General features: G+C 45.5%; 2 protein-coding genes across 4 annotated transcripts in view; both read right to left on the bottom strand.

Annotated features, from left to right (window-relative positions):
• Nucleotides 1–12,523, bottom strand: part of rasgrf2b (Ras protein-specific guanine nucleotide-releasing factor 2b) — a 41,813-nt gene extending 29,290 nt beyond the window's left edge. The window contains exons 1-2 of the mRNA XM_056591963.1: nucleotides 11,898–12,523; nucleotides 1–62 (exon numbers count right to left, since the gene is read on the bottom strand). The exon at nucleotides 1–62 is cut by the window's left edge and continues 45 nt beyond it. Of these exons, the coding sequence (XP_056447938.1) occupies nucleotides 1–62; nucleotides 11,898–12,173 (338 nt within the window). The 5' untranslated portion in view covers nucleotides 12,174–12,523. The remainder of the gene's footprint in view (nucleotides 63–11,897) is intronic.
• A 368-nt stretch (nucleotides 12,524–12,891) lies between these two features.
• msh3 (mutS homolog 3 (E. coli)) overlaps nucleotides 12,892–15,142 on the bottom strand; it is a 30,868-nt gene continuing 28,617 nt past the window's right edge. For all 3 annotated transcript variants that reach the window (XM_056591964.1, XM_056591967.1, XM_056591966.1), the window contains exon 24: nucleotides 12,892–13,398. In XM_056591964.1, the coding sequence (XP_056447939.1) occupies nucleotides 13,302–13,398 (97 nt within the window). In that variant the 3' untranslated portion in view covers nucleotides 12,892–13,301. The remainder of the gene's footprint in view (nucleotides 13,399–15,142) is intronic.

The following is a 15,142-nucleotide window of genomic DNA, read 5'->3' as shown; positions in this document are numbered from 1 at the left end:
TCCTCCATCCGCAGCTCCAGGGGCTTCTGTCCGTCATGGCCGAACACGATGAGGAAGTAATGCTGGGAGGAGACAGCAGAAGAATAAATATCATTGCATAACCATGGTTCACTGGTGCACAGGTCAGATGGGTTACCTTATCGGGTCAGGATCGACTTCATCTTACCCGAGTGATACTATCATTAATATTACAAAAATAGATAGGAAACCGTCTTTACCCCACACAAAGCAAATGGATAATGTTGTGATCATGTTGACAAGAAGAGAACGATTATCTACAAATTACTTTCAGATTTTATTTTGAGGAACTTTACTCATTATTTCACCGAAATGCATTACATAAAGTTTCCAAGGTTGTTCATTACATAAAGGAGAAGCGCAGAGAATAGACAACAGAGAGAGAGGGAGAACGAGTGAGAGCCAGAGAGAGAGAGAGAGAGAGAGAGAGAGAGAGAGAGAGAGAGAGAGAGAGAGAGAGAGAGAAAGAAAGAAAGAGAGCCAGTGGGTGGGTGGGTGTGTATGGGAGGTGTGTGTGGTGGGGGTAGAGAGAGAGATGGTGTGGAAATAGAAGGGTTGACAGCTCTATGCAGATAAAAGAATGATTTTCTCAGAGAGATAGGGCATTCAGCCTTAGTGTTCTTCCACGTCCTTTACAAGCCTGTTATTATAACTTTCAATTAACCCCCCCACCCTGCCCACCGACCCGACCGCAAACCCTTGATTCACGCTTTTATTGTGAAATTACATGTGTCTCTATCATCCCTTAACCTACTTCTCCAAGCTAGGTGCCAGTAGACACACACACATACACACACACACACACACACACACACACACACACACACACACACACGCGCACACACACACACACACACACACACACAGACACACAAAGACACACACAGACACACGCAAGCAATTGTAAAGGAGAGTGGCCACACGCACAAACACACACACACAAAACACACCTTCACAAAGGGATGCATGGATATGCATACATGCACACAGTTGCCGCACAAACACACACATCACACAACACACCGGGCAGCATTTGAAGCGAGCGAGGCTTTTATTCCACCGGTCATGTCCTGGGGCACTGGGTTAGCCAAAGAGCCGCTATTCTTAGTCAGGGAAAACAGAGAAGACTGCAGGCTGGCATGGACTTTCTCCCCTCCACTCTTTTCATCCACCCACCTCTTCCCTCCGCACTCGGCCCCTTCTTTCTCTCTCTCCCTCTCTCTCTCTCTCTGCCTCTCTCACACTCTCTCTCCCTCTCTCTCTCTCTCTCTCTCTCATCTCTCAGTGCACTTCACCTATCCTCCCACTCTGCTGCCCTTGTCCTCTCTTCTCTCGTTGTCAAACGTTGTCAAACCCAACCAGCACTCCCCATCCCAAACCCTCTCCATACATTGCATTGCAACTCCTCCTGTGTCCCTTGTAGTAGGGGCTCAGTGAACCAGAGAGAGCTAGGGAGGGAGACATGCCCCCTAGGGGTGCAGGGGCACAAGGCTAGGCTTCAGCCTGGGTGAGGGATGGGAGGGGGCGGGCTTGCCCAAACAATCACTGGTGTAGGGTCACCAGTGATAGCCGGGGCAAGCCCTTCCCACCGCTTTCAACTATGCAGCTTTGTGTTTTTTTGCATCTGTCATTTCAATTCATGGATAGGCAGGTTTGAATTGCCCCTACTATGTTTTGTGCTCTAATAATCTTTGACAGAGGGAGCGAGCGAGCGACAGAGTGAGAGAGAGAGAGAGAGAGAGAGAGAGAGAGAGAGAGAGAGAGAGAGAGAGAGAGAGAGAGAGAGAGAGAGAGAGAGAGAGAGAGAGAGAGAGAGAGAGAGAGAGGGCTGTTACATAACATTTCTTAACAGAGTGCATGTTTCTAAATCATGCCACCACCCAACAAGATAACATTTCCATGGCAACCACAATTGCTGGTGCCTGTGCTCTGTTTAAGTTTCCTCATTTCCATCCGTAACTGTTTTAACTGAATCCGTTCATTCATCCACTTTACTGCCATTGCTATGACAAGGAGAGTCGCTACAAGAGATTAAAGAAGAGCCTTACATCAACACTCCAATCCAACAAACAACAAACCTCAATGCTTGAATACATTGTGGTGTTCTATGTTGCAATATATTGCAGAGTTCTATGTTACAATATATATTAAAGTGTTCTGTGTTTCAATATATTGCAGTGTTCTATTTTACAATAAATTAAAGTGTTCCATGTTTCAATACATTGCAGTGTTCTATGTTTCAATAAATACATATGTTCTAATGTTGTAATGTTCTACAAGACAATTTCTACCAGAACCGTCACGGAAGCGTCACGGCAGTGAAGCGGCTGTGTTCTGTACTGTAATCACCACAAGAAGCCACTAGAAATCGCCCAGGTAAGAGGTTATGTTTTTAAACATAACGGCTCTGCTGTCGACAAACTCTCCCAAGACGCTCTGTCTATAGACCGTATGTTTTGTGTGTATGCTATGTTAGACTGTAGGCTGCTGCCTGTCTTGGCCGGGACAATGGAAGAGATGTTTAATCTCAATGATGATTATTATTTTCAACTAAACAATAGTAGTTGCCTTGCATTTTTAAATGTCAATGCACATCTCATCCCTGAATAACAGTAAAAGCTATTAAATAATTGATTTGCATGCATAGTATACTACACTTTCCATTGAACAATTAGCCCTGTTACCATAAATTGACTAATAATATTATGTAATCAAATGCTCACACACTAGCTGATTTCATACACACTTTTAAGTCCTGTTATTCTCCTGATGGGCCGTATGTGTGAACAACATTTGTAACATGAAAACCTCCTGAATAATACTACCCCTGAGGTAGTACTTTCTCCGTAGGAAATGTAAATTAGCTTATATGTGAATGAGGAGTAGAAAGTTGGTATTTCTCACACCATTTCAAAGGGCGAGTTGCCCGCTAAATGATGATCAGCCTGTTGCATTTGGTTCGCTGAATGGTTAAAAAATATTAAACTGTTGGCAAAGCTTTTAAGAGTCATCTGTGGTGACCAAATGTTATACGTTGTAATATTATAGGCAAATTGTTACTATATTATGCGCTTAGAAATTTGTTACATATCGATTGGGGTTTCCACATTATTGCTATGGGTTTAATTACATCTAGAGGTTGAAAACTCTAGTCAATATAATAATCCATTAAATACAGTATAATTTCTAGAGGTCATGGTAATGTCGCGGTCCACTCGCGACACTGGATTTGCGATTAGAGAATAGACGAGGAATCGAGTTATGTTTCAATACTTTTGCCGGGTTCTACGTTTCAATACATTGCAGTATTCTACATTTCAAAACATTGCAGTGTTCAATGTTTCAATACATTGCAGGGTTCTATGTTTCAATACATGTTTATGTTCAAATATTGCAATGTTCTCAGCCTAAATACAATGCATGTTCTATTTTTCAATACGTTGCAGTCTTCTATATTACCACATTGCGTTGTTTTAAGCCTAAATACGCTTTTGCACTGTGCCTTGAATAGGTGATTGGTGGAGGACTATTCTGATCTATGTGGGATTTAAAATGTGGGTCTTTCCAGCTGTTACTAGTCTCTATTATTATCAGGACAAATTACTGACTCCTCAGATCAGCTCAGATGTAGCCTCAATCACCCCAGGGTCTTACGTACACCGCAAGGAATTTAATTTAAAGAAAATCGAGACAAGGCAGATAGAGAGAGGCATGATAGAGAGACGAGGGAGGATATAGCGAGATTGAATGAGATGAAGAGAGGGAGCGAAAGGAGAGATTGATGAAAGAAAGAATGAGGGAGATAATTTTTTATCCTCATCCTATTGTAAATCTTCACACTCCCTGTCCCTGATACAAACTGACAATTCACCTCACCCCTAAGACATCGAAAAAACAATGAATTATAATATTTATATTGACAAAGAGACAATATAACATGGATAGGATATTTTCCTATCCTGAAGCAACACACACACACACACACACACACACACACACACACACACACACACAGAATGTCTCTGCATTTTCAAATAAACATGGCTATGCATTTCACAGAAATATGATTAACAGATATTTCTACACATGCAAATCAAAATGGTGTCTGTGGGAATAGCATAATTCGATGGGTGGACTATGGCTGGGGTTCCACAGATGCACGCAAATGGCATGCATTGTGCAAATAAAGGTGAGGTGAGTGCATCACTCCTAAGGACCACACATGATCAAGGACCGGGCTGACGGAGAGCCCACTAGTAACACGGCTCTCCATTTTAAATCGTCTGGACTGAAGCCCTAATCAGATTGAGGGGATTCAACATCCTTGAGCATTTACAGGTCTACCCATCATCTCCCTCTCCGCTCCGCGTTCTGTTGTGTTCGTTTTGTCCGTGCTTTGATTCTGTCGTGGTGTGTTGGGCTGTGCAACCCGCGTCACATCACCAAGGTTATCAGTTTGGCTGCTGACGCAGAATTGGACAAACAGATATGCCCACGTTGCCCTCAGTTTCTGTGATAGGGAGAGGGGGTTGAGGTGCTGGACTGGTTCTGGGTTTGAACTCCCAGTGTCCGCAGTCCAACCTGTATAACCTGCATGTACATATCTGTATGTATCCCTGAGCAAGCTGCCCCCACCCCTGGATTTACTGTCATTTACCGTGTCTTTGGATAAATGCATCCGATGCTAACCAATATGTTTGGTTTCTGTGCTATTCTTCATCCCCACATGGGTTTGACACAAGAGCATCTGGAGGAGGTGGTCATTTGTCTAAAGCGTATCTCATTGTGCCATGTAATACCATGTTGCCGATGAGGGGAAGGGGAGAAGGTCATTAGCCTGAGGGGATATCATCTAAGCGGCGACCGTGGCTGAGATCTGCTGTGTAATTTGCGTCTCTCAGTGTAATGTTCCTGGTTGCTGAAGGGTGACAATAAGCATTACAGAAACATGGAAATCGCCAGCTGCATGTGAGCATGCATGGATGCGTGTGTTTGTGTATGTGTGTGTATGTGTGTTTATGTGTATGTTTGCTTGCCCATGAGCCCACGTGGATGTGTGCGTGCGTACATATGCATGCGTCATATGCGTGCGCGTACGTATGTGTGTGTAAGTATGTGTGCGTCCGTATGTGTGTGTCCGTATGGGTGCGTGCATAATATGTATGAGCATTTATGCTAAACGTCAAAGGAGACCAGATCAGATAAGAGAGAAAAAATAGCACTCTCACAAAACGACACGTGGCTTTATACGACACGTGGCTTCATGTGGCAACAGAGAAACTCTGTTGCCATATAAAAATTCCACTTGTTGTTTGTTATTCTCCAACCCTGTGCCAACAGCCAGCCGGAAGAAGGAAAGATCTTCGTATGAATCTGTGTCTAATAGCTTGGTAAATGAGCGATGCTTCAGGGTGGCATTTTGAAAGGAGTCTTGCACATTGGGAAACAATTAGGAATCATTAGGAATCGTTAAATTTGTGCACCGCTAATGCAAGTTCCACGGTTGAACCAAAACCCCCTAATGAACTGACTTGCTCTTGCAAGGTGTCATCGGCCCACAGTTTCGTACGTACAACGCCCAGAGAGACTGAGCTGAGTGTTCATACAATGATAAGACATAAGACGATAGACAATGAAAATAATAATGATGACCATATTATTTTGAGGAGAATCCTGCAAAAACGACAAAGATGGTAAAAAGAGTGCATTTGTGTTTCAGAATCGATGCACATCTGAGTGAGGGGCATTGCTTTGGCAGACGGCGGTCTGGTGTGTGAAAGCGTTGCTCGTTTGTCGTGAGGCAGAGAGACACCGAGGACGTATGTGACTGCAGAGACGCTCTCTGTCTCATGCTCAGCCCTGATTTTGGCTAATGATGCGCCAGCTAATGTGGCAATTACTGAGTCAACATCTCACAGCCTGCTGCCTTTTACAGTGCTCCCGACGCTGCCTTTTCCTCCACACAACACACTCGTTCATGCACATTCACACCCCGACTCACACTAGAATGCACACACACACACACATACACACACACACACACACACACACACACACATGTTGAAGAACATTCACACAACACTAGCGCATGTAGACAGTCACTATCATACACACTAGCCTGCTACAATTCATCCACACACGTTATAACACACACACACACAGACACACATACACAAAATGCACAAAAAGGAACTTGTTGTATTCGTACATCTTGCTTTGAACAGGGATTACCTGCGTATTTATAAGGAGATTAATCCTTTACTCCTCACCTCCTCCACAGTTTACCCACAGTGCTTAAAAGATTCAGGTCTTGTTTATCGTGTCTCACACACACGAAAGGCAGGTTTCACTTAACATTACAGTGTCATGTTGAAGTGAAATTCCCCAACTACTCTGTAATAAGCCATGTTAGAACAGCATCTACTTGATAGGTAACGGTTTTGGAACAGCATATCACTGGTGGCATGCACTGGTACTCAAAGAGCTCACCAAGACATATGCACATATGTGCATGCTGTTACAGGTTGGTACATCACACGGTTCTTTCTCTAGTAATTACACTGTAACAAGGATATTGTAATGGCGCATGCATGTGGGTAGCATGCATTAGTTTGCCACAGAGGGCAAGTGTGTTTAATTGTGTAGTCATGTCACTTGCATCCACATCCTTTACATCCTCCACAGGCTCCTGCAGGGATCACTGCCTCCCTAATGCAATATAGAGGCAGAGATGCAAAGCCAGAAACCCTGGACCAGAAGCCATGGACCTAGTGTTGTGGCACTGGTGGTGACGAAGGAATACAACGCCGCAGAATCAATCACATGAATGAGGCTCTTGAGAACCGTGAAACATGTTGCCCACTTATCCCCTTTGTTTTTATCATGCAATATAATACCGGAACAACTAATTCAAAACCACATTTAAATCAGTACTCGATGTGAAACGTGTCCCTGTGTGTGTGTGTGTGTGTGTGTGTGTGTGTGTGTGTGTGTGTGTGTGTGTGTGTGTGTGTGTGTGTGTGTGTGTGTGTGTGTGTGTGTGTGTGTGTGTGTGTGTGTGTGTGTGTGTGTCTGTGTGTGTGTGTGTGTCAAGATGCCGGTGCTCCTTATCGGTACACCTGTAGCTCTTGACAGCAGGTGCATCTATAATGGATGGCAACAGGAGCAACAATAACAACAGTGACAGCACAGCAGTGGGGAGTGAAGGAGGCTAGCTGGCCCTGGAGCATCTGCCACCAAGGGCCTGTCTCCAAACACCAGCCAGCAGGCACGACCACGTGGTGTAAAGGAACAGTTGAGGTGGAGATGTCTCTGTGTATGCATCTGTTTGTGTGTGTGTGTGTGTGTGTGTGTGTGTGTGTGTGTGTGTGTGTGTGTGTGTGTGTGTGTGTGTGTGTGTGTGTGTGTGTGTGTGTGTGTGTGTGTGTGTGTGTGTGTGTGTGTGTGTGTGTGTCTGTGTTATTACTCCTAGTCAATACCTGCTCAGTGACATGCCCTGGAGCAGATCTAGCCATGCCAAATAGAGCTTAGCGAGGAGCACATTTTCATTTTCTAATTTCGATCGATTTACAAAACTGCTCCCAGCAGATCATTGTAATTGATCCACCCATAAGAGCATGACAATTTTATTCAAAACGACTATTCATGTATTGATATGGATTTGTTCGGGATTCTTTTTCATGCAATTAAAATATGCTTATTTCTTTTACGGCCACATTTTTTGTAGCACTGCTTCCCTCAATTGCAATACAAGTGTCAGAAATATAATTTGTGTTCGACATTAAGAATACACAATGGCCCTTGAAACACGAAATAAAAACAAATGGAAAATAGAAGGCTTTAGAGTGAGTATGTGCGTGTGTGTGTGTGTGTGTGTGTGTGCATGCCTGTGTGTGTGTTGCTGGGTGTTGGTGTGTGTGTGTGTGTGTGTACGTGTTCTTTGTTGTGTATTGCAGACAATATGAGCAGGATCAACATCTTGAGGCTGCCAATTACCACAAGCAAAAGCGGGAAATGCCTCTTTTTAACGAGAGAAGTGTTTGGACTTGGAGGAGTGTCTTAATGAGAGATAATTAGCCTATGGAGCGGGTGGGCACACACCCAACAGGAAGTCTTGCGTAACACATCAAGTGTGCGACATCACCCCGGCCCGGCCTGCATCTTTGGTGTGACTAATGAGACCAGCAGCTGTTTACAAGTGGCCCTTTTATCTCGGTGGTGTGAACTTGTGTTTAACGTTCTCCACGTCCCTCCTCACATGTCTGTGCCCGCCTCCACACAGCGATGCTTGTTTCATTTGGCTTGTTTCAATAGTTAACCATCAATAGTTGTAAAAATTGAGAAAAACCCTACCATCATCCAGGGATGGACGGACATGTTCCAAACTGGTCGATGAAACAACGTGTCCATAATGTCTATTATATATGTTACTCCACAGACCAGAGACACTTATATGTTTGGCCTTGGTTCCAGTAGCATATTAGGAAATGCTTAAAGGGACTGTATTTTACCAGCAGATGAGGGTGTGATTTGCCATTACAAGCCATTTCAAAATCTGTCCTGCCCTGTGACTTTGTGACACCACAAGTGGGAGCGTCCACCCCTAGAGGTATGATGGACAGATAAACCTACCAGTTGTTACAGTCCACCTGGTAGGCTGGTAGACTGATCTACATCATGTGATACATCGGAACGTGCTTTGGCCTCACTCTGGAGAAGGTCCATCACGGGGAGCGACTTGGCAAAGCTTGGCTTGTTTAAACTGGTGATGGATGGTTAGACTCATGGTTTGACTCTGCCCCACCAATGGAAAGTGGACTCTAGACCCCGCGGCTCAGCTAAGGTACTGACAGACCCCGCGGCTCAGCTACGGTACTGATAGACCCCGCGGCTCAGCTACTGTACTGATAGACCCCGCGACTAAGCTACGGTACTGATAGACCACCAGGCTCAGCAACGGTGCTGATAGAACACCAGGCTCAGCTACGGTACTGATAGACCACCAGGCTCAGCAACGGTGCTGATAGAACACCAGGCTCAGCTACGGTACTGATAGACCACCAGGCTCAGCTACGGTACTGATAGACCACCAGGCTCAGCTACGGTACTGATAGACCCCGCGGCTAAGCTACATGACAGATAGACCCAAAGACTCAGCTACGGTAATGATAGACCCCAGGGCTCAGCTACGGTACTGATAGACCGGCAGGGTGGTGGGGTGTGCAGTGTACAAGAAACGTTCTGCGATACTCGGACAAAAGGGAGAAGCCATTATGTCATTGTTCAGAACTTTCACTTAAATCCCTGCCTTAACAGCCTACTGTAAGCATGGGTTAACACTTGAATTAATGGTGCATATAGAAGTCGAGTTTGGGGTATGACCATATAAGGTTGTTTGTTGGCATCATCTAAACCAATGAGACGATAGAAAGAGGTAGCCACTGCGGTCGTGGGCGGAGTTATCTCAGAGCTAACCTGCATGTGTTCCAGGTTTGCTCCAGGTTCTCAGCATGAGTCGCCATGGTAACTGAACTGAGAGTCTTCTAATCTTGATACCTCTCATACCTGAAAGTGAAAATTCTGACTTGACATATCTGGTTAATCTAGAAATCCAGCTTCTTGAAACAGGACCCTGGTTCTTGAGCCTTTTCATACCTCTCATAACAGCGGCTTTATGCTCGCTGGTCGACAACAGCCATCAGAGCGATATTTGCTTTATGAGAACGGATGTTTCTGCAACCAAAAGGTCACAGGTGCGAACCCTGAAGCGGTGTGTTGGCCTGTCCCTGTCCGATTGGGTTTGGACAGGGACTGATGAACCCTGCATGCCCCAGCACTTGTGAACTCAACCCACGGCGCGTTAAATTCATGCACTGACACAAAATATAAACCCATTTTTGAACTCACATTAAACTCATAGGATACTCTGACAAGGTTTTGAAACGAAGACCTGCTCAAACCGTTTGGACACACTGGTGACCACTTCACTGTGGAAACCAGTTCCATAAGGGGTGGGTGGGTGTGTGTGGGAGAGCGGGAGAGAGAGAGAGGGAGAGAGAGAGAGAGAGAGATACAGTTCATGGGAGAGATAAAATGTGAGAGGGAGACGTAGGAGCGGAAGGTAGAGATGCTGAGTTGGTGAGAGTGTGTCTGTGTTCTGTGTGTGGGTGCACCGGGACTCATGTGGGGGTGTGTTAGCGTGTCCGGGTTTCATGTGGGGGTCGTGTTAGCGTGTCCGGGTTTCATGTGGGGATGGGTAAGTGTGTCTGGGTTTCACGTGGGGGTCGTGTTAGCGTGTCCGGGTTTCATGTGGGGATGGGTAAGTGCAGTCCGGGTTTCACGTGGGGGTGTGTCAGTGCTGGTTGCTAGTAGACTGGGTCGTGAGGGGAGCTGAAGATAGGAACCACAGAGGTGGACGGAGACAGAGTGGGAAACGACTCTTCCCCTTCCTCCCCCGCACAGCTCGTCAGCACTGCGAGAGGACTCCGGGTCGGCACTGCGCAGTGTGTATGGGCGCTTGCTGACATGGCAGAACATGGTTGAGAGAGCGGATTAAATACAACTTCAAATAAAACAGAGAGAGTAAAAAAGAGAGAGAGAGAGAGAGATAGAGAGGGAAAAAGTGACAGCAAGAGAGGGATGAAAGAGAGGGGGAGCAAAAGCGAGAATGAGAGCGAGAGCCAGAGAGAGAGCGAGAGAGAGAGAGAGAGCAAGAGACCAGCCAAGCCCCAAAGCAGCATGCAGGCTACCCAGAAACACAGCTGATTGTATCTTGGCAACAATAAGTAATGTAGCATGTGGATAACATTAGCAATACGATTCATCCATGTGCATTGATTAATCAATGCTTAGCCTATAATCCAAACCACGAAGACGTCTGACATTCAGAAAATGCTTTTCAAAAATGTTGAGTGAAACCACGGGATCAGATCAGATGTAAATGCTCTCAACAAATGGCTTGTGTGTTTGGGGATTTACTCCATCAAGCGAGAATGTGTTTGAAGGTTTATACATTATTCCATTGTATACAGCTAGCTGTTTTAATGGATTAAATAAATCCAGAAGTGTTTATTTTGTTATGTGGTGCGGGCAGGACCACAGATTGAGCCTTGTATGTTCCACGTTGGCTCTCATCTAGCAGAACGGTCTAGGTAAAAGCTATTGTAAATCTGAGGGATGTAGAACACATTTAATGATGAAATGAGGTCAATACTTAAAACTTTCATAGCCTCCAACCTTGCTTTTTTTGTGTGCAATGAAAATGAATTAAAACGATGGAAAAGTTCTGTGTAGCCTAACCTCAATGGGGGAGCACATAGTCTAACTACAGACGGAATATTAATGTACTTAAAAAGCCACAAATAAAAGCGATGTGTGTATGTGTGTATGGGGAGGGCGGGGGTACATCTGCATAATATTATTCGCTCACTACCCAGGCTTTGCGTCTGATGAACAGCGCACCCAGTTGCGGCCACTAAATGCATAGGAATATGTGTTTGACGTTTCCTAGCAACGAGATGATGAACCTATGAAATCAAAGCCAACTCGCTTGGTTGCCGAGGCTGCGCAGAAGCTCTTGTTGTTGAGCGCTGCGGTTGCCGTTGCTTTACCGCCTCAAGCGTATTACAATACATATAATTATAATTCATTCAGGGTTAACCTCTGTTAAACAAGATGTCCAGATGAGGATGAAGCTGTATTGACTAATAAAACCAGAGAGAACAAGGAACCATTTTTCGTTTGCTGGCCGGTATACTTTTTTCCATGTCTCCCTCTCAATATAAATATTTGATGTAGATCCTTTAAACTGTATGAAGTTATATCGACTGATGAAACAGAGACACGTTGTTATCTGTGGCTGGGTGTCAACGCCCCCTCACCTGTTTATCAAGGGGCTCCTTCGCTGCTGTGGACATCTTCGGGGCTGGCGCGCGCTCGCAGGTGCACCCCTCCAACAGGTAAATCCCGGAGGGGCGCGCGCTCTGCTCGTTCTCAAAGTAAAACAACACATTTTGGTAAAGCGCGAAAAACTTGTCGTGCCAGCGGCTGTTCTCCGCGGTCTTCTTGCTCAGGTAGCCGCGCTTGGTTCCCTCCTTGCGCGCCAGCAGCGACAGAAACAGCGCGTGTCCTTCGTTGTACCGGACACTTTTCTGCATTTTTGTTCCTCCTTCCCAACGGTCAACTCAACAAAAAAAAAACGGAGATGTAGTCTTTACGCTAAATTCATGTTCGCGCCGACGCGCGTAAACTTTCCGCTTTGATTTAGCACCCGTGGCCAACGGAAAAGTTGGTCCGCCTGTGGACGCGCTTCTGCAGGGATATTCATACTAGCTCGGTCCGCCTCCGAGTCCAACGCGTCCTGTGCTCCATGTTACCGTGCCAAACGTTTGGAAATGCAAACAAAAACAACTGGGACAAATAATTAAGGGTAAAAAGCAGAAGGGACTAAATGCGACTTGTTCATAGGCGGGGGATCCCTCAAGTGGACTGACAGTGACCGCATCACAGACGAGCTAAGCTGTAATCGGCTTTGACACCGGTTAACTCTCGCTTTCTCTCTCCCTCTCTCTCTCCGTCTCTCTAGTGATGCCTGCAGATCTCGGAGGTTGGGCCCTGTTGGGAGTCGGAGGAATGAAAGGCGGAGCATGAGTTTGTTGGGTGATTGCTTGTTTGAAAGAGCGAAATAGAGGGCTTTAATTCCTCGACGCAGATAAGCTGCTGCATTCAAATTATCTCAAAAATAAGAAAAGAAAAAGAAAAAGCTGCATGGTGAACCCTTTATGGTCACTCATTGTAAAGCAGCACATACACACATCTGTTCACATCTGGCATGATGAGGAATTTAAAAAAAAAAAGACACCATGTTTTGCTTTACTTTTTATTTGTTGTTTTTTTGTAAAGTTTTTTTGTAAATGTTAGACCACAAATTGAACCTTATCAAGTGAGAACACTTTGTAAAATGATGGATCGTTTTACATAAAGTAATGAACATTCACACACACACACACACACACACACACACACACACACACACACACACACACACACACACACACACACACACACACACACACACACACACACACACACACACACACACACACACACACACATCCTTCCTGAATCCAACATACAAAGGACAGGAGCAAAAGGAGGAGACTTTGATGTCACTTCTCGACACTGAGCACATTTCACTTTGGTTCAATGACTAATCCTATACGAGCCCAGCGACATGCCACTGCAGACATCTGCATCGTGTGGCTCTGTGGCAGCGTTCAAGTATTTCAACAGTTCAGCGATAAAGAGTTTGTCTCCATCCAGCTACTCAGCGTTTCTCTGTCCGAGATCCTCCAAAGATCTGGAAGGACAGTCTTCTTCTTCCTACAAGAGAGACAGAGTGGAGGGAGGGGGGGAAGGGGAGGGAAGAGCGTTAGATGGAAGACAGGGAAGGACAGTCAGAAAAATGCATCCTTAGTCCAGAAACGCTTCTGGTCGTATCTCTCTCTCTCTCTCTCCTCTCTCTCTACTCTCTCTCTCTCTCTCTCTCTCTCTCTCTCTCTCTCTCTCTCTCTCTCTCTCTCTCTCTCTCTCTCTCTCCTCTCTCTCTCTCTCTCTCTCTCTCTCTCTCTCTCTCTCTCTCTCTCTCTCTCTCTCTCTCTCTCTCTCTCTCTCTCTCTCTCTCTCTCTCTCTCTCTCTCTCTCTCTGCAAACATTTCATATGAACAGGATTAGGATGATGGACATGAAAGATTCCTCATATTGTGTTGTGTGTGTTTGCACCGCGTGTGAGACAGATATTTCATATTGCGGGGATTATCAAGGAAGATGGAAAGCCGTAATCAACTCTCAGCAGGGCTGTCTGGTACGAGAGAGCGAGCAAGAGAGAGAAACTTGAGTGTGCTTCTTTGATGATGACTAAGTCTGAGGACCAGGATGGTTTTGATCTGCCTTTCCTTCAGGAATCCGAGGTTAAACCCCTGTGCTTCCTTAATCCGAGGTTAAACCCCTGTGCTTCCTTAATCCGAGGTTAAACCCCTGTGCTTCCTTAATCCGAGGTTAAACCCCTGTGCTTCCTTAAACGGTCCTTCGACACACAGCTCTAGCCTGAGCATCTCCCAGTAGGTTAGTTATAGAATGTTCATCCAAAAATGTGTTAAAACCCAGCCCACACTCCAGCCATTATTAACACATCAGGGGAAAATGGCTTGATCCAAAGGACCAATCACTGTAACTATACACAGATCATTAACCTAAAATACACACTTCTAGAGACCCCTGTGAGAGACAGATCTGACGGTGACAAAAAAATGACTTTCGATTGCAATTGTAATTTGATTTGATGAAACATGGACGCGGCCGTTCAAGGTTAGGGAGAGGAGGTAGGGAGCGCCTGAGGAGGTAGGGAGCGCCTAAGGAGGTAGGGAGCGCCTAAGGAGGTGTGAGCTGATCCCAGCTACACCAAGAGAGTTTTAATTCTTCACTGCTTCATGATGTCTGCACAAGGTGGCCAGCGACACTGTAAGATGGACACTCATTGCCTTCCGGTGAGTCACAATCAGTGACGTACATCTCCACGGCGACATCCTACCGTTGCCGTTTACCTGGGCTCCATTTCCCCAACAGCGCGCGGAGAAGCCTCAACACTATGATAAACGGCGTGTGGTTACAAGAAGCACGCCATACAAGAAGACGTGTCTGGTATAATGAAACCAACTCATCTATAAAGACGTGGGAAACGACAGTAATAGATAAGGAATCGAAGGAGGTTCGGTGGAAAATCCAATATCCCAGATATCCTGTGTTTTATCCACTGGTATATACCGGACATGCGGGACATGCGCCTGATGACATCGTGGTTCGACCCAGGATGGGTCGAACCACGATGTCATCAGGCACATGTCCCGCATGTCCGGTATATACCAGTGGATAAAACACGTAGTGTAAGTGCTAAACAAAACATTGCACATACATTTGTGACATGGCAACTACTATTAAATTGGTTATTGTGAGACCAACTTCAAAACATCCCAGATGGCACGCTCTGGTGCAGTTGAGCGTTTTTTTCTCCCGTTGCACTGCTCCGCTAAGCAGTAATCGGGGTGGATTTTCCAGGAACCGTTGATGT

The sequence above is a fragment of the Gadus chalcogrammus genome, chromosome 6, assembly GCF_026213295.1.
Source record: "Gadus chalcogrammus isolate NIFS_2021 chromosome 6, NIFS_Gcha_1.0, whole genome shotgun sequence".
NCBI lineage: Eukaryota > Metazoa > Chordata > Actinopteri > Gadiformes > Gadidae > Gadus > Gadus chalcogrammus.
Note: the sequence above shows the minus strand (reverse complement) of the source record. Positions and strands in the feature narration are given on the sequence as shown.